Source organism: Rattus norvegicus, chromosome 11 (assembly GCF_036323735.1).
Source record: "Rattus norvegicus strain BN/NHsdMcwi chromosome 11, GRCr8, whole genome shotgun sequence".
NCBI lineage: Eukaryota > Metazoa > Chordata > Mammalia > Rodentia > Muridae > Rattus > Rattus norvegicus.
The window spans coordinates 95,290,354-95,313,565 of record NC_086029.1 but is presented as its reverse complement, the minus strand read 5'-3'; the positions used below and the strand labels follow the sequence as shown (position 1 = coordinate 95,313,565).

Below are 23,212 nucleotides of genomic sequence, written 5' to 3'. Positions count from 1 at the left end.
TTCCGTTTCACTTGGTTTGCAGTGAGCCACTTAGGATCAGGTATTGTACAACAAGATTATGGTTCCTGGAGAAGACACTGAACATCATGACATCTTTCTTTCCCTCCCACTTCTTCCTCCACAAGGTTCACTCTCATACCCCCATAAAGTATGAGCATTTTTTATGTTTATATTACCAGATATGGTTTATCTCTTGTTTAGAAAGTATTAAGTCTAACTATTTAGATCTAGGCAACTTAATAGACAATAAATGTAAAAAGCTAAACGTCAAGAAATGAGATAATATATTTATATATTTTTACAATTCAGATTTTATTCCCCTCCAGGTTCACACTCCTATTCTTTCACAACCCATACTTAACTCCTCAACCCTCCTCTTCATCTTCTCAAGATGTTCCTACCAACCCTACCTGACCTCTAAGCATCCTGGTGTCTCCCGTCTTTTGAGGGCTAGGTGATTCTTCTCTGACTAAACCCAGACCAGTGAGTCCTCTGCTGTCTATGTGTTGGAGGCCTCATGTCAGCTGGTGTTTGCTGCCTTGTTGGTGATCCAGTGCCTAAGAGATCTCCAGGATCCAGGTTAATAGAGATTGCTGGTCTACTTACAGGGTCACACTCCTCCTCAATTTCCTCCAACTTTTCCCTAATTCCCTAACCAGAGAGGTCAGCAGCTTCTGTTCATTGGTATGCACATATCTGCATCTGACTCTTTAAGCTGCTTGTTGGGTCTTTTGGAGAGCAGTCATGATAGGTCACTATTTGTGAGCACCCCATAGCCTCAGTAATGGTGTCAGATCTTGGGTCCTCCCCTTGTACTGGATCCTACTTTGGGCCTGTTGGTGGACCTTCTTTTCTGCAGGCTTTTCCATTTCCATCCCTGCATATCTTTCAGACAGGAAGAATTATGGGTCAGAGTTATGACTGGTGGGATAGCAACCCCACCCCCCAGTTGATGCCCTATCTTTCGGCTAGAGGTTGGCTCAACAAGTTCAGTCTCTCTACTGTAGAGAGTTTTATAGCCCCTCCCCCATTTGAGTCCTGAGAGTCTCTCACCTTCCAGGTCTCTGGTGCATTCTGGAGGGTCCTCCCAACCTCCTTCCTCCTGAGGTTCCCTGTTTACTTTCTTTCTGCTGGCTCTCATATCTTCAGTCTTTTTCACCTCCTCAATACCATATCATGTATCCCTCTCCATCCCCATGTCCCCTTTCTTTCCCAGATTCTTCCCTCCCTCCTTCCCACCTTGTGGTTGATTTTTTTCTCCCTCCCAAGTGTGACTGAGGCATTCTCACTTGGGCCCTTCTGCTTATTGAGTTCATGGACTATATATATCTTTGTTGTTCTGTACTTGTTTTTTTCTTTTTGTCTAATATCCACTTATTATTGAGAACATACAGTGCATGTCTGTTTGGGTCTGAGTTACCTCACTCAGGATGATATTTTTTAGTTTTATCTATTTGCCTGAAAAACTCAGGATATCCTCATTCTTAATAGCTGAATAGTATCCCATTATGTAAGTGAACCCCACTTTCTGTATCCATTCTTCTGACTTAGGACATCTGGATTGTTTCCACCTTATGGCTATCAAAAATAAGGCTGCTCTTTACATAGTGGAACATGTACCCCTGTGACATGGTGGGGCATCTTTTGGGTATATTCTCAAGGATGGGATTGCTGGGTCTTAGGTAGATCTATTTCTAATTTTTCAAGGAACCTCCAAACTGATTTCCTAAGTGGTTATACCAGTTTACAATCCCACCAGTAATGAAGGAGTGTTCTTCTTTCTCCACACCCTCACAGACATGTGTTATCACCTGAGGCAACAATCTTGACCTTTTTAGTGGTATAAGGTGGACTCTCAGGGTCGTTTTGACTTGCAATTCTTTGATCACTAAGGACCTTGAACATTTCTTTAGGTGCTTCTCAGACATTCAAGATTCCTCTGTTGTTTTAAATTCTCAGTTAAGTTCTATACCCCATGTTTGATTGGGTTGTTTGGATTTTGGTGGTTAGCTTCTTGAGTTCTTTATATATTTTGGATATTAGACCTCCTTTGGATGTGGAGTTAGTGAAGGGTTTATTTTCCCAATCTGTAGGTTGCTGATTTGTCCTATTGACTGTGTCCTTTGCCTTATTGAAGATATCCAGGTTCATTAGGTCTCAATTATCAATTCTTATTCATTTATTCATTTATTTACTTACTCTATTATTTATTTGATATTAAAGCATGAGCTATTGGTGTTCTGACCAGAAAAAATTCCCCTGTTCAGATGTGTTTGAGGGTCTTTCCCACTTTCTCTTATATTAGATTCAGTCTATCTGGTTATATGTGGAGGTCTTTGATCCACTTGAACTTGAGCTTTGTACAAAGGGATAAGCAGGAATTTATTTGCATTCTTCTACATGGTGATTTCCAGTTGAACCTGCACAATTTGTTAAAAAGGCTGTCTTTTTTCACAAGAAGATTTTGGCTTCTTTGTCAAAGATCAAGGGACAGTTTTCAAAGTGTTGATGTATAAAATTAAATTGTTAACTCCAATTTATAATTCATTGCGGTCTTTGCTATTTATGGTTGTATCTATATACACAAAAGCAACCAACGTTCAACTGAATGCAGTCAGAAAATGATGGATAGGAACAAGTGGCAAGGATCATGTTTAATAAAATAATTTATACAGTCTGGTCCCAAGAGAGAATCACATAGTGCCAACTGTGCCTTCTGGGTGCAAGGAACCACATGAGCAAACAGGGGCAGGAGCCTTTGATTCCTGCTTAATCCTAGAGCTGGCAGACAGTCTCCAGAAGCGCACCACAGCTGAGAGCAGAGGTAAGACCCACTTTTCTGCTACCAAGTGACCTGCCTGGTGATTCAGGATAGAGAGAGGCAGAAGCCCTCTGGTTCAGGGCACTTCCTGTTTCTGACTCTGCCCAGAAGTGAGCTGATACCATTCCACAGTTCCCTGCACCCAAATCCTGTGGGGAAGAGAGTGGACTACCAAGGAGTGCAGACATCCTGAGGCCCCGGACAGACTGTCACCTCGGCACACCTCAGTCCACATCCCTGGTCCAAGGAGAAACTGCACAGAGTCTATGGACACAGGAATATCAGAACAGACAGTCGCCGGTACCCATGGTAATGGTCTACACCCAGGACCGAACCGAACTGGTCAGACATCTCCCTGCACTCAAATCCCTTGGGGGAGAGAGCTGAACCCATAGAAATATGGATATTCTGAGAAGTCTGAGGAGACTACACTTTGCCCACAGTCCAGACCCAGGAGAGAATTGCACAGTTCCAAGTGTGCCCTCTGGCTGCAAGGACCTACGTGAGCAATCAGGGACTGGACCCTTTGATTCCTGCCTGCTCCTAGAGTTGAAAGACAGTCTAGAGAAGCGCCAACACAGCTGAAATCAGAGCACCTGTTCTCAGGAAAGGCTGAAGGAAAACAGGAAAACAGTTCTATAGGAGTGCTGACACAGAGGCTTACAGCAGGGTCAAGTCACCCTTAGAAACAGCAAGACAAGCAAACACCAGAGACAACCCAGTGGCTAGAGGCAAGCACAGGAAATTAAGCAAAAGAAACCAAGACTATTGGCATCATCAGAGCCCAGTTCTTCCACCAAAGAAAATACTGGATATCTAAACACACCAGAAAAGCAAGATTTAGATTTAAAATCACATTTCTTGATAATGATGGAGGAGTTTAAGAAAGATATAAAGAACACCCTTCGAGAAATATAGGAAAACATAAGTAAACAAGTAGAAGCCCTTAGAGAGTAAACACAAAAATCCCTGAAAAAATTACAGGAAAACACAACCAAACAGGTGAACAAATTGGAAATGGAAATAGAAAAAATAAAGAAAGCACAAAGGGAGACAACCCTGGATACAGAAAACCAAAGGAAGAGACATAAGCCATAGATGCAAGCATCACCAACAGAATAGAAGAGATCAAAGAGAGAATCTCAGGGGCAGAAGATACCATAGAAGACATTGACACAACTGTCAAAAATGATGTAAAACACAAAAAGCTCCTAGCCCAAAACATACAGGAAATCCAGGACACAATGAGAAGATCGAACCTAAGGATAATTGGTATAGAAGAAATTGAAGACTCCCAACATAAAGGGTCAGTAAATATATTCAACAAAATTATAGAAGAAAACTTCCCTAACCTAAAGTAAGAGATACCCATAAACATACAAGAAGCCTCCAAACTCCAAAATAGATTGGACCAGAAGAGAAATTCTGCCCTTCATATAATAGTTAAAAATAACAAATGCACAAAACAAACAAAGAATTTTAAAAGCAGTGAGGGAAAAAGATCAAGTGACTTATAAAGGCAGACCCATAAGAATTACACCAGACTTCTCACCGGAGACTATGAAAGCCAGAAGATCTTGAATATATGTCATACAGACCCTAAGAGAACACAAATGCCAGCCCAAGTTACTGTATCCAACAATACTTTCACTTGACATAGACGGAGAAAAAAAATTCCATGAGGAAACCAAATTTACACAATAAATTTTTACAAATCCAGGCCTACAAAGGATAATAGATGGAAAACTCCAATACAAGGAGTGAAATTACACCATACAGAATGTAACAATATAATTTCCTTGCAATGAAACCAAAAAAGGAACAAAAAAAACCCATAATTCTACCTCTAACAACGAAAAACAACAGAAGCAACAATCACTATTCCTTAATATCTCTCAACATCAATGGACCTAATTCCCCAAATAAGAAGACATAGACTAACAGAATGGATACATAAATAGGAACCCGCATTTTGCTACATGCAGGAAACATACCTCAGAGAAAAGGACAGACACTACCTCAGAGTAAATTGCTGGAAAACAGCTTTCCAAGCCAATGGCCTGAAGAAACAAGCTGGAGTTGCCATTATAATATTAAATAAAATTGACTTTCAACCGAAAGTCACTAAAAAAGATAAAGAAGGACACTTCATATCCATCAAAGGAAAAATCCACCAAGATGAACTATCAATCCTAAGTATCTATGCTCCAAATGCAAGGGCACCTACATTCATAAAAGAAACCTTACTAAAGCTCAAAGCACACATTGTACCTCACACGATAATAGCAGGAGCTTTGAATCCTGGACAGATCATGGAAACAGAAATTAAACAGAATCATAGAGAAACTAAAAGAAATTATGAACCAAATGGATTTAACAGATATTTATAGAACATTCCACCCTAAAACAAAAAGATATACCTTCATCTCAGCAGCTCATGGAACTTTCTCCAAAACTGACCACAAAACAGGCCTCAACAGATAAAGGAAGATAGAAATAATCCCATGCATCCTGTCAAATAATCACACACTAAGACTGGTCTTCAATAACAACAATAATGACAGAAAGCCCACATATACATGGAAGTTGAACAATGCTCTACTCAATGACAACTTGGTCAAGGAAGAAATAAAGAAATTAAAGACTTCTTAGAATTTAATGAAAATGAAGATACAAGTTCCCAAACTTCCAGGACACAATGAAAGGAGTACTAAGAGGAAAACTCATAGTTCTGAGTGCCTGAAGAAAGAAACAGGAGAGAGCATATGCCAGCAGGTTGACAGCATACTTTAAAGCTCTAGAACAAAAATAAATAAATAAACACAAGAGGAGTAGAAGGCAGGAAATAATCAAACTCAGTGCTGAAATAAACCAAGTAGAAATGCAAAGGAGTATACAAGGCATCAAGAAAACCAGCAACTGGTGGTTTGAGAAAATCAACAAGATAAATAAACCCTTAGTGAGAATAACCAGAGGTCACAGAGAGTGTATCCAAATTAACAAAATCAGAAATGAAAAGTAAGACATAACAACAGAATCTGAAGAAATTAAAAAAATCATCAGATCCTACTACAAAAGACTATATTCACCAAAACTGGAAAATCTGTAAGAAACGGACAATTTTCTGGACAGATACCAGGTACCAAAGTTAAATCAGAAAGAAATAAACCATATAATCAACCCCATAACACCTAAAGAAATAGAAGCAGTTACTAAAAGTCTCCCAACCAAAAAGAGCCCAGGTCCAGATGGGTTCATTGCAGAATTCTATTAGACCTTCAGAGAAGACCTCATACCAATACTATCCAAATTATGCTACAAAATAGAAACAGACAGAGCAATATACCAAATTCCTTCTACGAAGCCACAATTACTCTTATACCAAAACCACACAAAGTCCCAACAGAGAAAGACAACTTCAGACCAATTTCCCGTATGAATATCAATGTAAAAGTACTCAATAAAATTCCTGCAAACCAAATCCAAGAACACATCAAAATGATCATCCAACGTGATCAAGTAGACTTCAACCCAGGAATGCAGGGATGGTTCAACACACAAAAATCCATCAATGTAATCCACTATAGAAACAAACTGAAAGATAAGAACCACATGATCCTTTCATTAGATATTGACAAAGCATTTGACAAAATTCAACACCCCTTCATGACAGAAGTCCTGGAAAGATCAGGAATTCAAGCCCATAGCTTATCACAGTAAAATCAATGTACAGCAAACCAGTCACTAACATCAAACTATAGGGAGAGAAAATTGAAGCAATCCCACTAAAATCAGGGACTAGAGAAGGCTGCCCTACTTATTCAATATAGTACTTGAAGTCCTAACCAGAGCAATCAGACAGTGAAAGGCTGTCAAAGGGATATAAAATTGAAGGCAAGAAATCAAAATATCACTATTGGTAGATGATATGATAGTGTACTTAAGTGACCACAAAAGTTCCACCAGTGAACCACTTAACCTGATAAATAACTTCAGTAAAACGTTGGGATATAAAAGTAACTCAAACAAATCAGTAGCTTTCCTCTACTCAAAGGATAAACAGGCTGAGAAGGAAATTAAGGAAATGCCACCCTTCACAATAGTCCCAAATAATACAAAATATCTTTGTGTGACTTTAACCAAGCAAGTGAAAGATCTGTATGATAAAAACTTCAAGTCTCTGAAGAAAGTAATTGAGGAAGCTCTCAGAAGATGAAAAGATCTTCCATGCTTATGGATTGGCAGGATTAATATAGTAAAGATGGCCATTTTGCCAAAAGCAATCTACAGATTCAATGCAATACCCATCAAAATCCCTACTCAATTCTTTATAAAGATAGAACGAGCAATTTGCAAATTCATTTGCAATAACAAAAAACCCAGGATAGCTAAAACTATCCTCAACAATAAAAGGAGTTCCGGGGGAATCACTGTCTCTGAACTCAAGCAGTATTACAGAGCAATAGTGATAAAAAAGCATGGCATTGGTACAGAGACAGACAGAAAGACCAGTGAAATAGAACTGAAGATCCAGAAATGAACCCACACTCCTATAGTCACTTGATCTTTGATAAAGGAGGTAAAACCATTCAATGGAAAAAAAGATAGCATTTTCAACAAATGGTGCTTGTTCAACTGGATGTCAGCAAGCAGAAGATTGCAAATTGATCCAATCTTATCACCATGGAGGAAGCTTAAGTAAAGTGGATCAAGGACCTCCACATCAAACCTGATATACCCAAATTGATAGAAGAAAAAATGGGAAAAAGTCTCAAACGCATGGGCACTGGGGAAAATTTCCTGAACAAAACACTAATGGCTCATGCGCTAAGATCAGTATCAACAAATGGGACCACATAAAAGTGCAAAGCTTTTGTAAAGCAAAAGACACTGTCATTGAGACAAAATGGCAACCAACGGATTGGGAAGAGTTCTTTACCAATCCTACATCTGATAGAGGTCTAATATCTAAAATATACAAAGAATTCAAGAAGTTAGACTCTAAAGAGTCAAATAATCCTACTAAAAATTGGGTGCAGAGCCAAACAAAACATTCTCAGCTGAGGTTTGTCGAATGTCCAAAAAGAACCTAAAGAAATATTCAACATCCTTCGTTATCAGGGAGATGCAAATCAAAACAACCCTGTGATTCCACCTCACACCAGAATGGTTAAGACAAAAAATTCAGGTGACAGCAGATGCTGGCGAGGATGTGGAGAAAGAGGTACACTCCTCCAATGTTGGTGGGATTGGAAACTGGTACAACCACTCTGGAATTCAGTCTGGATGTTCCTCAGAAAATTGGATATTGCAGTACCTGAGGACCCAGCTATACCACTCTTGGGCATATACCCAAAAGATGCTCCAACCTACAACAAAGACACATGCTCCACTATATTCATAGCAGCCTTATTTATAGTAGCCAGAAGCTGGAAAGAACCCAGATGCCCTTCAACAGGGGAATGGATACAGAAAAATGTGGTACATCTACACAGTGGAATACTACTCTGCTAAGAAAAAGAACGACCTTATGAAATTCATAGGCATATGGATGGAAGTGGAAAATATCATCCTGTGTGAGGTAACCCAATCACAGAAAAACACACATGGTATGCACTCATTGATTAGTGGCAATTATCCCAAATGCTTGAATTACCCTAGATGCACAGAATACATGAAACTCAAGAAGGATGATCGAAATGCGAATGCTTCACTCCTTCTTTAAAAGGGGAACAAGAATACCCTGGGGAGGGAATAGGAAGGCAAAGTTTACAACAGAGGCAGAAGGAACACCCATTCAGAACCTGCCCCACATGTGGCCCATACATATACAGCCACCCAATTAGATAAGATGGATGAAACAAAGAAGTGCAGGCTGACAGGAACCGGATGTAGATCTCTCCTGAGAGACATATCCAGACCATGTCCAGTGCAGAGGTCAATGCTAGCAGCAAACTACTGAATTGAGAAGAGGATCCACTTGGGGAGAATTAGAGGAAGTATTGAAAGAATCGAAGGAGCTTGCTACCCTATAAAAACAAGAATGCCAATCAACCACAGCTTCCAGGGACTAAACCACTATGGAAAGACTATACATGGACCGACCCAGGCCTCCAACTGCATATGTAGCAGATAATAGCCTTGTTGGGGCACCAGTGGAGAGTAAGTGCTTGGTTCTGCCAAGATTGGAACCCCTAGTGCAGGGTAATATGGGGGGGTCAATAATGGGGATACATAGGGGGAATACCCATATGGGGGACGGTGACGAGAGGAAATGTGCACTTATAGCAGCAAACCAGGAAGGGAAATAACGTTTAAAATATAAGCAAAGAAATATATCTAATAAAAAATAAAAAAGCAAAGAAAACTGATAAAATGATGTCAGCTTTCTTGATGTCCCCCATTTTATTTTTTTGTGTTGAAGTATAATTTTTTCCTTTCCTTTTTAAATTTTATTTTTCTTGGATATTTTATGTATTTGCATTTCAAATGCTATACCCCTTTCCCCCTCTTTTATACCTGCTCCCTTCTCCACATGCTTCTATTAGGATGTGCCCACAGTCACCCACGCACTCCAACCTTAACACCCTGGCATTACTCTACGTTGGTGAAAGAAGCCTTACCAGGAAAATGGCCTTTTTCTCCTCTTGATATTGGAGAATGCCATCCTCTGCCACATATGTGGCTGGAGCCATGAGTCCTTCCATGTGTACTCATTTGTTGGTGGTTTAGTCCCTGGGAGCTCTGGTGGGGTCTGGTTGGTTGACATTGTTGTTCTTCCAATGGTGTTGCAAACCTCTTCAGCTCCTTCAGTCTTTGCTCTAACTCATCCATTGGGATCCCCTTGTTCAATCAAATGGTTAGGTATAAACATCCTCATCTGTATCAGTAGGTCTCTCGCACAGCCTCTCAGGAGACACCCATATCTGACTTCTGTCAGCAAGCACTTTTTGGCATCAGCAACAGTGACTAGGTTTGGTAGATGCTTATGGGATGGATCAACAGATGGGTCAGTCTCTGGATGACCTTTTCTTCGGTCCCTCATACACTCTTTCCCCTGCATTACTTCCTGTGAGTATTTTGTATTCCTTCATATTGATATTCATATGATTTATGAATTTTTCTTAGGTATTCCATGCTTTTGGGCTCATATCCACTTATAAATGAATGCATACTATGGGTGTTCTTTTGTGACTGGGTTACCTCACTCAGAATGATATTTTCTAGTTCTATCCATTTACCTAAGAATTTCATGCAGTCATTTTTTTAATAGATGGGTAGTACTCTGTTGTGTAAATGTACTAAGATTTCTGTATCCATTCTTATTAAATGACGCAATGACGACCCTGCATTCTGCTACCTACAGGAAACACACCTCAGAGACAAAGACAGAGAGTACCTCAGTGTGAAAGGCTAGAAAACAACTTTCTAAGCAAATATTTGGAAGAAGCAAGCTGGAGTAGCCATTCTAATATCAAATAAAATCAATTTTCAATTAAAAGTCATCAAAAAAGATAAGGAAGGACTCGTGATATTCATAAAAGGAAAAATCCACCAAGATGAACTCTCAATTCCAAATATCTATGCCCCAAATACAAGGGCAGCTACATACGTAAAAGAAACCTTACTAAAACTCAAAACACACATTGCACCTCACAGAATAATAGTAGGAGATTTCAAAACCCCACTCTCATCAATGGATAAGTCATGGAAACAGAAATTAAACAGAGATGTAGACAGACTAAGAGAAGTCATGAACCAAATGGACTTAACAGATATTTATAGAACATTCTATCCTAAAGCAAAAGAATATACATACCTCTCAGCACCTCATGGTACTTTCTCCAAAACTGACCATATAATTGGTCAAAAAACAGGCCTCAACAGATACAGAAAGATAGAAATAATCCCATGAGTGATATCAGACCACCACGGCCTAAAGCTGGTCTTCAATCACAATAAGGGAAGAACACCCACATATAGATGGAAGTTGAACAATGCTCTACTCAACGATAACCTGGTCAAGGAAGAAATAAAGAAATTAAAGACTTCTTAGAATTTAATGAAAATGAAGGTACAACATACCCAAACTCATGGGACACATGAAAGCTGTGTTAAGAGGAAAACTCATAGCTCTGAGTGCCTGCAGAAAGAAACAGGAGAGAGCATAAGTCAGCAGCTTGACAGCACACCTAAAAGCTCTAGAACAAAAAGAAGCAAATACACCCAGGAGGAGTAGAAGGTGGGAAATAATCAAACTCAGAGCTGAAATCAGCCAAGTAGAAACAAAAAGGACCATAGAAAGAATCAACAGAACCAAAAGTTGGTTCTTTGAGAAAATCAACAAGATAGATAAACCCTTAGCCAGACTAACGAGAGGACACAGAGAGTGTGTCCAAATTAACAAAATCAGAAATGAAAAGGGAGACATAACTACAGATTCAGAGGAAATTCAGAAAATCATCAGACCTACTACAAATGCCTATATTCAATAAAACTTGAAAATCTGCAGGAAATGGACAATTTCCTAGACAGATACCAGGTACCAAAGATAATCAGGAACAGATAAACCAGTTAAACAACCCCATCCCTCCTAAGGAAATAGAATCAGTCATTAAAGGTCTCCCAACCAAAAAGAGCTCAGGTCCAGACGGGTTTATTGCAGAAATCTATCAGACCTTCATAGAAGACCTCATATCATTATTATCCAAACTATTCCACAAAATTGGAACAGATGGAGCACTACCGAATTCCTTCTATGAAGCCACAATTACTCTTATACCTAAACCACACAAAGACCCAACAAAGAAAGAGAACTTCAGACCAATTTCCCTTATGAATGTCAATGCAAAAATACTCAATAAAATTCTGGCAAACCAAATCCAAGAGCACATCAAAACAATCATCCACCATGATCCAGTAGGCTTCATCCCAGGAATGCAGGGATGGTTTAATATACGGAAAACCATCAACGTGATCCATTATATAAGCAAGCTGAAAGAACAAAACCACATGATCATTTCATTAGATGTTGAGAATGCATTTGACAAAATTCAACAGCTCTTCATGATAAAAGTCCTGGAAAGAATAGGAATTCAAGGCCCATACCTAAACATAGTAAAAGCGATATACATCCAACCAGTCGCTAACATTAAACTAAATGGAGAGAAACTTGAAGCAATCCCACTAAAATCAGGGACTAGACAAGGCTGCCCACTCTCTCCCCACTTATTCAATATAGTTCTTGAAGTTCTAGCCAGAGCAATCAGACAACAAAAGGAGATCAGATTGGTAAAGAAGAAGTCAAAATATCACTATTTGCAGATGGTATGATAGTATATTTAAGTGATCCCAAAAGTTCCACCAGAGAACTACCAAAGCTGATGAACAACTTCAGCAAAGTGGCTGAGTATAAAATTAACTCAAATAAATCAGTAGCCTTCCTCCACACAAAAGAGAAACAAGCCGAGAACGAAATTAGCGAAACGACACCCTTCATAACTGTCCCAAATAATATAAAGTACCTCGGTGTGACTTTAACCAAGCAAGTAAAAGATCTGTACAATAAGAACTTCAAGCGTCTGAGGAAAGAAATTGAAGAAGACCTCAGAAGATGGAAAGATCCCCCATGCTCATGGATTGGCAGGATTAACCTAGTAAAAATGGCCATTTTACCAAAAGCAATCTACAGATTCAATGCAATCCCCATCAAAATACCAATCCAATTCATCAAAGAGTTAGATGGAACAATTTGCAAATTCATCTGGAATAACAAAAACCCCAGGATAGCTTAAACTCTCCTCAACAATAAAAGGACTTCTGGGGGAATCACTATCCCTGAACTCACGCAGTATTACAGAGCAATAGTGATAAAAACTGCATGGTATTGGTACAGAGACAGACAGATAGACCAGCGGAATAGAACTGAAGACCCAGAAATGAACCCACACTCCTATGGTCACTTGATTTTTGACAAAGGAGCCAAAACCATCCAATGGCAAAAAGATAGCATTTTCAGCAAATGGTGCTGGTTGAACTGGAGGTCAGCATGTAGAAGAATGCAGATCTTTCCATTCTTATCACCCTGTACAAAGCTTAAGTCCAAGTGGATCAAGGACCTCCACATCAAACCAGATACACTCAAACTAATAGAAGAAAAACTAGGGAAGCATCTGGAACACATGGGCACTGGAAAAAATTTCCTGAACAAAACACCAATGGCTTATGCTCTAAGATCAAGAATCGACAAATGGGATCTCATAAAACTGCAAAGCTTCTGTAAAGCAAAGGACACTGTGGTTAGGACAAAATGGCAACCAACAGATTGGGAAAAGATCTTTACCCATCCTACAACGGATAGAGGACTTATATCTAAAATATACAAAGAACTCAAGAAGTTAGACCGCAGGGAGACAAATAACCCTATAAAAGATGGAGTTCACCCAAGTGAATATGATTGTTGGGGGAGGGCGGTAATGGGGGGAAGATGGGGTGGGGAACACCCATCAAGAAGGGGAGGTGGAGGGGTTAGGGTGATGTTGGCCCGGAAACAGGGAAAGGGAATAACAATCCAAATGTAAGTAAGAAATACTGAAGTCAATAAAGAAAAAAATACTAAAAAAAATGGGGTTCAGAGCTAAATAAAGAAATCACAGATGAGGAAGGCCGAATGGCTGAGAAACACCTAAAGAAAAGTTCAACATCTTTAATCATAAGGGAAATGCAAATTAAAAGAACCCTTAGATTTCACCTCACACCAGTGAGAATGGCTAAGATCAAAAACTCAGGTGACAGCAAAGGCTGGCGAGGATGTGGAGAAAGATTAACACTCCCCCATTATTGGTGGGATTGCAGACTGGTAAAACCATTCTGGAAATCAGTCTGGAGGTTCCTCAGAAAATTGGACATTGAACTACCTGAGGACCCAGCTATACCTCTCTTGGGCATATACCCCAAAGATGCCCCAACATATAAAAAAGACACGTGTTCCACTGTGTTCATAGCAGCCTTATGTATAATAGCCAGAAGCTGGAAAGAACCCAGATGCCCTTCAACAGAGGAATGGATACAGAAAATGTGGTACATCTACACAATGGAATATTACTCAGCTATCAAAAACAATGACTTTATGAAATTCATAAGCAAATGCATGAAACTGGAAAATATCATCCTGTGTGAGGTAAACCAATCATAGAAAAACATACATGGTATGCACTCATTTTAAATGGATATTAGCCCAAATGCTTAAATTACCCTAGATGCACAGAACACATGAAACTCAAGAAGGATAACCAAAATGCGAATGCTTCACTCTGTCTTTAAAAGGGGAACAAGAATACCATTTCAGGGAATAGGAAAGCAGAGATTACAACAGAGGCAGAAGGAACACCCATTCAGAGACTGCCCCACATGTGGCCCACACATATAAAGCCACCAAACCAGATAAGATGGATGAAACAAAGAAGTGCAGGCTGACAGGAACCGGATGTAGATCTCTCCTGAGAGACACAGCCAGGATACAGCAAATACACAGGCGAATGCCAGCAGCAAACCACTGAACTAAGAACGGGACCCCCGTTGAAGGAATCAGAGAAAGGACTGGAAGAGCTTGAAGGGGCTCGAGACCCCATATGAACAGCAATGCCAAGCAACCAGAGCTTCCAGGGACTAAGCCACTGCACAAAGACTATACATGGACTGACCATGGGCTCCAACTTCATAGGTAACAATGAACATCCTAGTAAGAGCACCAGTGGAAGGGGAAGCCCTTGGTTTTGCTAAGACTGAACCCTCAGTGAACATGATTGTTGGGGGGAGAGTGGTAATGGGGGCAGGATGGGTAGGGGCACACGCATATAGAAGGGGAAATGGAGGGGTTAGGGGGATGTTGGCCCAGAAACTGGGAAAGGGAATAGCATTCGAAATGTAAATAAGAAATACTCACATTAATAAAGGAAAAAAAGGAAAAAAAGAAATTCTTCTGGATAGAAAGTATCCTCAGGTTCCCTGATGTTAATGGTCTTCATATTTGTTTTCTTGAATAAAATTAAAAGAGAAAAATTGAGCCACAGGTATCTCACACAATTATGATGAGGCAGGTGGAAGAAGAAAAGTAAACACATGAGATCATTTGTGGTGATACCCTAAACTGAGTTATTGATACAATCTTGACTTCTACCATGGTTTCTTTGTCTTCAAGAAATCCTTGTAGAAAGATTGTTTGTGAAGTTCATGTTGCAGAGATGGCTCATAGCTGCTCATAACTGCTCATATCACTAAAAAGAACCTCTTCATTGGATGTATTTAATTTGATTGAGAACCCTTTATATCTACTATTCTAGAATCCTGTGTTCAACATAGCGCTCTGCCATAACAACCTAGGATTTCAGAAGCAATGCCTAGTTGAACTCCCAAAGGAAGTAATTTACAGACGCTTTCCTAATGTAGGCTCACACATACAAATAAGGAAATGGAACTTGATCGATATCTCATTCATCTTTCTCTTCACTCATGTCACCTTTCCCTTATTATTCTTTAACTAAATAAATATTTTATCAGTGTATCCAAAATCTGTGCAATCCACTCACTACATAATCTCCTGGAGAACTTGAAGGAAAGTTTAGCTTAGAAATCTCATATGTAGATAAAGTAGGCACAGATATTTTTATAGGTTGGTCTATGGTCCACCTCTGGCTAAAGAAAGACCATACAAGATATAGATAACGGGTTTGTGAGTCACTTCCCCATATGTCTAAATCACTGTGGAAGTTTATCATCACTATATGTTGAGTGACAGTAATAATCAGCCTCATCCTCAGCCTGGGCGTCACGGATTGTCAGAGTGGCTGTTGTCCCAGAGCTGGACCCAGAGAATCGGTCAGAGATGCCTGAGGGCCGCTTGCTATCCTCATATATCACTCTCACAATGGACTGGTCTGGCTTTTGTTGATACCAATAAGCATATCTTTTTGGTAATTCATCTCCAACACAAGTGAGTGAGACAGTATTTCCCAGAGTGACTGATGCTGAAGGTGGTTGGATCAGCTCATAGCTGGTCACAGAACCTGTTAGAAAGAGCACAAAGAGAGGTCAATGCATAAAGACTAATCCTCTAGACTTCTGCCTGAATTCAAAATCTAGGGTGAACTTGAGGTCCGGGCTGAGAAATTTACCTGCATACAGAGAGAGAAGAGGTAGAAGAAGAGAGGTCCAGGCCATGATGAAGATGCCTCTGAGCTCAGTGTTCTACAATCACTGCCCAACTGGTTCTCTGCAGGCTTCTTTTATAGCATCTATAGTCTTTTGAGGAGGTAATAGGTACTTATGCAAATTTATTCCATCCATACTGCTCCACAAGGAGGGTTAGGGAGGTGTGAACTGTACTAGAACAGTGTCCCTTTTCATTAGGGTATTGCCTAATTCTTTTCTTATAGAGCATGTTGCTTGGTAAGTATACAATCAGACGCTTTTGTAGACTCTTTATAGTCTTTTTTTTAATTTCAGATACTGTGACTGCTTCCACATATGATGCCCCCACTACGAAAGTAGAGTACTAAGTCTCATGAGGATTCATTTTGTCCTTTTTTTTTTCAATGTTAACATGATCTATTTTAAGGCACACATTGAGAATCTTTTTCATCAGGCCTACTCAATAAATACCTTTAAGTTTCTCTTTGTTCTGTGAAGGTCCTTAGGGGTAGAGTTGTATAGAATTTGTTCAGATGGAAAGGACTTGTGTTTGACTCAGGGAAATATTCAGTATCAGAGATGTGACCTGAAGCAGTATGAGAATTCACACCTTTTTTCAGATTCTAAAGAGGCTCATTCTGGAGCGGACAGTGTCCCCATCCTGTCTGAGACTACTTGTGAGCACAAGTGCTGCAGCCTCCCATAAGATGTTTGTAGCATGTGGAAATGGAATAGTGGTTGAGATTTAAAGAAAATACTCAGGCAGGTGGAACGCAAGAAACTGTTGGACTGATATAGTAGGAAAAATCATAAGCAGCCATGTTCTGTAAAAAGCACAGGGATCCCATGCTCTCACACTGAGTATCTTTCTAGAGTGCTCAAACATCAGGGTGAATCTCCAGGGACTCCATGAAGAAGGTTGCCGAGGATGGTTGGTGGGACCAGGCTATTCCCATACATTTTTTTGCTGTTTCCCATATATCTGTCAGTATTCTTTGGTTTTATAATATAAATCTGATCCAATTTAAGAACTACAGTTCAGATCATGGAATGGATTCTCTGGTTTGAAGTGTCTTTGAGCTCCAGGGTTGCCATCTATGGAGAACCCTGGCTTGTCTTTACTGCAGCTCTATCACCCCCTGCTGACCTTAGGACTCATAGCAGGAACTTCTGTCTCAGTTGACCACAGCACAGGAGAGTTAACAGTGTGGGGAGAAGGGGGAGGGATTCCAGTTTGAGTGTACCAGGTGTACCCACACTAGCATGTTTAGTATAGGACAGTGAGGAGAGAGTCACGTTGTTCAAGGAGGTGTGGCAGGGACAATCTCTGTGTGGACAATCACGTGTGGGAGAATCAGGCACTAATCTCTGTGGTGCTGTGTTTTACCACTTGTTTAGTAGAAGGATCTTCATCTATAAGTGAATTAAAAATATGAATTAGAAAATTACCTGAATGTAAATACATGAATCAATTCGTGATCTTAAGTTGTTTAAGCTAAAGTTAGAGCCATCTCAATGAGAACTGGTCAACAATTGTTGTGTCCAAATAACACCATCATTTATATCTGTTAGTATCGTTGTTATATCATATATTTCACAGTTCAGTCAGGAATTCCACATGTGTCTTTTCATAAAACCAGTTATTTCCCTATTTTCCTATGTAAGGAGGCCTGCTCCTGCCAAAGGGAAAACATACTCTCTCTGAGTTCCTATCCCTGGATTTTCAAAGAAGAAATACCTTCCAGGGGCTTCCAGGTCCCCCTACCAAATCCAGGTCCTGTAAGTGTAGTATAATGGTTGCTTCCTTTTTTTACTGTAGCATACTTCAGTCTCAGAGTCCTGAAAAGACCTAGAATCTTGGGGTAGAGGATGATATAAGCACCTGTAAATGTTGCATGATTCAAGAGAAAGGAAAGAGATTCTGAGGTCTGCAGGCAGTGGTGTAGGTACCCCAGATGTCTGCCTCTTAGACAGGCATTAAAGAAACCCAGTTCTGACTCATAGTCCCAAGGATTTGTGTCAGTTATACAAGTGAGTTGAACTGAAAACTACTATTAATGTGCATCTATGATATAGGCCAGGACTGCCTTTCAAGTTCACCAGCACTGAAGAGGGAATAATTTAGCTGTGGCCATAGAATTCAGAAGAAGCATCTATAGTTTCAATGAGGAATAATTAATAAATTTACCACAAATTAAATTGTCATTTTAATTGCAATTTTTGTTCAAATAATGAGTTATTTTTTGTTTCTTTAGCTGCTTGTAAGCATAATAATAACAAATCAATGGATTTTCATGTAATAGGCAATTCAACTTTATTTATTAATTTTTGTGAATATTACACACAAGGACAATATTTATATAACTTTACCTCAATTTCTTCCCCCTTAACATCTAATTTTCCTGACTCCCCAAATTATGACCTCTTTTGTAATTATTGCTACACTTACACATATATTTATAAAATATTTTTAGTCTATTTAGTGTTGCCGTTTTGTTTCATTTAGTTTCTTCCTTTTCTCCCTCCAAATACTCCCAGATAATACTCTCTGATGTCCTTCAACTTCATCTCCCTCTTCTTCTTACTCTTCTTCTTTTGCTAATTGTTATTACCTGCATATTTATAAATACAAATATATCCCTCAGTATAACTTGCTTAATTTGTATATTGCTAACGGTGTATGCATTTCTTAGAGGTTAAAATTTGGCTGAACAATTAGTTGTTGTGCTCTTTACTTGAAAAGACCACCTCTCATGCTCCCAGCTATCTTTAATTGCCAATATTTCTCTTTGTAGAATTTAGGTCTTTATGGGTTATTTTCCATACACTTTGGCACATCTACTGGTATTGTTCTTGTTCAGGTCACATTTATGATATCATGTCGTTGATACTCTATGGGAGGATTTTTTGATATTACTAGGAGACACAGTTTCACATCAATTTTCTGATATTCTTATCTTATAATCTGTCTAAATTTCCTTCCATAATGTTCTTTGAACTTTAATTGAGGAAGTCATTTATTGATGTTGCCACTAGGAGTGCATTCCACGACTCTGTATTTCGACTGACCGTGACATTTTTTAGTGGTCTCTCCCTGTTGTAAAGATAAGTTTCCTTGATGAGGGGAGAAATTTACATTCATCTGCAGGCATAAAGATAGATGCTTATAAATTGTTGTTAAGGATTATGTTGGGTTAGTAAATTTGTGGCTGTATATTCTCCTCCAACAACAATTCACAAGCACTGGGTTATTAGCCCAGTTTCCAGTACCAGACATAGCCTATCATTTATTAAATAGTTTTGAAATGACGTTAGAGAGGTATTGGTTACTCCCAATGTATATGTGCCACTACTGCATCCATAGGGTCATTGTGACGTGCTGGTCTTGATGTAGTTCATAAGTGTCATAGCTGCATCAGACTGTTGGTCGTATCACTCCTTTGAAAGTCTGCATGTCGACTCTTGGTTGGACCATGCATTTTTGCATCAGAGAAGGGGAAGTTAGATCAGTGCTAGCTTGGCACCTCTGCAGCCTCTGGAACCTGTTTTGTAATGTGCAATGTCCTCAGTAGTAGTCTTACACCTCTGTAGTCTAACCAAGGGCAATAGCAATTAACTGTATATTTAGGGAGTCTTTTGGGAATCATAGTTGACAACTCAAAAGAGGGCTTTTCATTTGTAGTGTTGGAATTTTCACATTATTTTGAGAATTTTCTATTTGGACCTATAGTCCATTTATTATATGAGTCTTTGGTTTTCAAACTCTTCACACATTCTGAATGTGAATCATCTGTCAGGAGTATAGCTCGTGAATATCCTCTTCAAATCTATACGCTTACTTTTCACTTAGTTAACTGATTTCTTTTTTCATATTTTTAAAAATTAGTTGATTATGTTACTTATTTACATCCCAAATGGTTCCCGACTCCTAGACTCCCCTCCTAGAGTTCCACCTCCCATCTATCCTCTGCTTCATATCTGTCAGGATGTCACCCCCAGGGATCCCCTTTCCCTGGGGCATCAGGCCTCTTCAGAATTAGTTGCATCTTCTCCCACTAAGGACAGACATGGTTTTTCTCTACTACATATGCGCCTCGGAAAGCCTGTGTATACTCTTTGGTTGGTAGCTTAGTCTGGGAGACCACAGCAGTCGAGGTTAGTTGATACTGTTCATCTTGAAGGGCTTACTAACCCCTACAATTTCTCCAATTCTTCCCCTAATTCTTCCATAGGGGACCCTGGCCCCATTTCAATGGTTTGGCTGTCAATATCTACATCTGTCTCTGGCAGTTGCTGGTATAGTTTCTCAGAGGTCAGAATTCTATGGTCTTGTCTACAAGCAATTTTTGTCCTTTTGATCTCCTTTAGTTATTTTATTGTTCTATGAGAATTTCAAATACTGCAGAGAAAAGATTCAGAAAGAGTTGTTAGCCTTCCCTTGTTCTTGATTTTAGTGGTATTGTTTAAGTTTATCTCCATTTAGTTTGGTGTTCACTGTAGATTTGGTGTATATTGTCTCTAGTTTGTTTAATTACTGCCTTGTATCTGTCATCTCTCCATGTGGTTTAACATGGATTTTGTAAGATAGTTTTCATCATCTAATGAGATGATCTTGTGATATTTCTTTGAGTTTCTTAATATAGTGGATATTGTTGAGGCATTTTAATATATTGAACTACCCCTACTTTCCTGAAATGAAACCTACTTGATCATGGTGAAAGATGTATTGGATGAGATTTCGGATCGGTTTGTGAGCATTTTATTGAGTATTTTTGCATCCATGCTCATAACTGAACTTGATTTAATTTTCTTGCTTTATTGGGTTTTTATTATATGGCACAGTAACTATCACCCTGTAATGAATGTGGAAGTGTGCTCCTTTTGTTTATATTTTTTGGCATAGTTTGAAAAGGTTGATGGGTATTGGTGTTAGCTGTTCTTTCAAATTCAAGTAGAATTCTGCACTAAAACTATGTGGTCCTGCTCTTTTTATGGTTGGAAATTTTATGTTTGTTTGTTTGTTTGTTTGTCTGCTTCTATTTCCTTATTAGTTATGGAACTGTATGGAAACAATGTCTCACCTTGATTTAGCTTTGTTATGTGGTACTTGTTTTTTTTTCCATCTTTATTAACTTGGGCATTTCTAATTTACATTTCATTGTTATTCCCTTTCCCGGTTTCCAGGCCAACATCCCCCTAAGCTCTCCCACTCCCTTTAAATATGGGTGTTCCCCTCCCCATCTTTCCCCCACTACCACACTCCCCCCAACAATTCCATTCACTGGGGGTTAAGTCTTGGCAGAAGCAAGGGCTTCCCCTTCCACTGGTGCTCTTACTACGCTATTCATTGCTACCTATGTGGTTGGAGACCAGCATCAGTCCATGTATAGTCTTTGGGTAGTGGCTTAGTCACTGGAAGCTCTGGTTGCTTGGCATTGTTGTTCATATGTGGTCTCAAGCCCCTTCAAGCTCTTCCAGTCCTTTCTCTGATTCCTTCAACAGGGGCCCCTTTCTCAGTTCAGTTGTTTTTTGCTGGCATTCGCCTCTTTATTTGCTGTATTCTGGCTGTGTCTCTCAGGAAAGAGCTACATCCGGTTTCTAAGAGCGTGCACTTCTTTGCTTCATCCATCTTATCTAGTTTGGTGGCTGTAAAAGTATGGGTCACATGTGGGGCAGGCTCTGAATGGGTGTTTCTTCTGCCTCTGTTCTAAACTTTGCCTCCCTATTCCTTCCCAAAGGTATTCTTGTTCCCCTTTTAAAGAAGGAGTGAAGCAGGGGCTGGGGATTTAGCTCAGTGGTAGAGCGCTTACCTAGGAAGCACAAGGCCCTGGGTTCGGTCCCCAGCTCCGAAAAAAAAGAACCAAAAAAAAAAAAAAAGAAGGAGTGAAGCATTCACATTTAGGTCATCTTTCTTGAGTTTCATGTATTCTGTACATCTAGGGTAATTCGAGCATTTGGGCTAATATCCACTTACAGTGAGTGCATACCATGTATGCTTTTTTTGTGATTGGGTTACCTCACTCAGGATGATATTTTCCAGTTCCATCCATTTGCCTATGAGTATCATAAAGTCATTGTTTTTGATAGCTGAGTAATATTCCATTGTGTAAATGTACCGCATTTTCTGTATCCATTCCTCTGTTGAAGGGCATTTTGGTTATTTCCAGTTTCTGACTATTTTAAATAAGGCTGCCATGAACATAGTGGAGCATGTGTCTTTGTTATATGTTGGGGCATCATTTGGGTATATGCCCAAGAGAGGTAGAGCTGGGTCATCAGGTAGTTCAATGTCCAATTTTCTGAGGAACCTCCAGACTGATTTCCAGAATGGTTGTAACAGTCTGCAATCCCACCCAAAAAGGAGGAGTGTTCCCCTTTATACACATCCTCCCCAGCATCTGCTGTCACCTGAGTTTTTGATCTTAGCCATTCTCACTGGTGTGAGGTGAAATCTCAGGGTTGTTTTCATTTCCATTTCCCTTATGACTAAAGGTATTGAACATTTCTTTAGGTGTTTCTCAGCCATTTGGAATTCCTCAGCTGTGAATTGTTTGTTTAGCTCTGAACCCCATTTTTAAATAGGGTTATTTGTCTACCTGCAGTCTAATTTCGTGAGTTCTTTGTACATTTTGGATATGAGTCCTCTATCCATTGTAGGCTAGGTAAAGATTTTTTCCCAATCTGTTGCTTGCCATTTTCTCCTAACCACAGTGTCCTTTGCCTTACAGAAGCTTTGCAGTTTTATGAGATCCCATTTGTCGATTCTTGATCTTAGAGCATAAGCCATTGGTGTTTTGTTCAGGAAATTTTCTCCAGTGCCCATGTGTTCGAGATTCTTCCCCACTTTTTCTTCTATTAGTTTGAGTGTATCTGGTTTGATTTGGAGGTCCTTGATGCACTTGGAATTGAGCTTTGTACAGGGTGATAAGAGTGGATCAATCTGCATTCTTCTACATGCTGACCTCCAGTTGAACCAGCACCATTTCCTGAAAATGCTATCTTTTTTCCATTTGATTGTTTTGGCTCCTTTGTCAAAAATCTAGTGACCATAGGTGTGTGGGTTCATTTCTGGGTCTTCAATTCTATTCTGCTGGTCTATCTTTCTGTCTCTGTACCAATACCATGCAGTTTTTTCACTATTGCTCTGTAATACTGCTTGAGTTCAGGGATAGTGATTCCCCCTGAAGTTCTTTTATTGTTGAG

At 39.5% G+C, this 23,212-nt stretch overlaps 1 protein-coding gene across 9 annotated transcripts in view; it reads right to left on the bottom strand.

Moving 5' to 3' along the window:
* Positions 1-23,212, bottom strand: part of LOC134481033 (immunoglobulin lambda-1 light chain-like) — a 357,250-nt gene that overhangs the window by 102,734 nt on the left and 231,304 nt on the right. Inside the window, exons 1-2 of one of the 9 annotated variants that reach the window (XM_063270875.1) lie at positions 15,994-16,133; positions 15,588-15,885 (exon numbers count right to left, since the gene is read on the bottom strand). The exons of the other annotated variants lie outside the window; for them this stretch is intronic. Of the exons in view, the coding sequence (XP_063126945.1) occupies positions 15,588-15,885; positions 15,994-16,039 (344 nt within the window). The 5' untranslated portion in view covers positions 16,040-16,133. Of the gene's footprint in view, positions 1-15,587; positions 15,886-15,993; positions 16,134-23,212 lie in introns of those variants that run through there. 9 annotated transcript variants of the gene reach the window in all.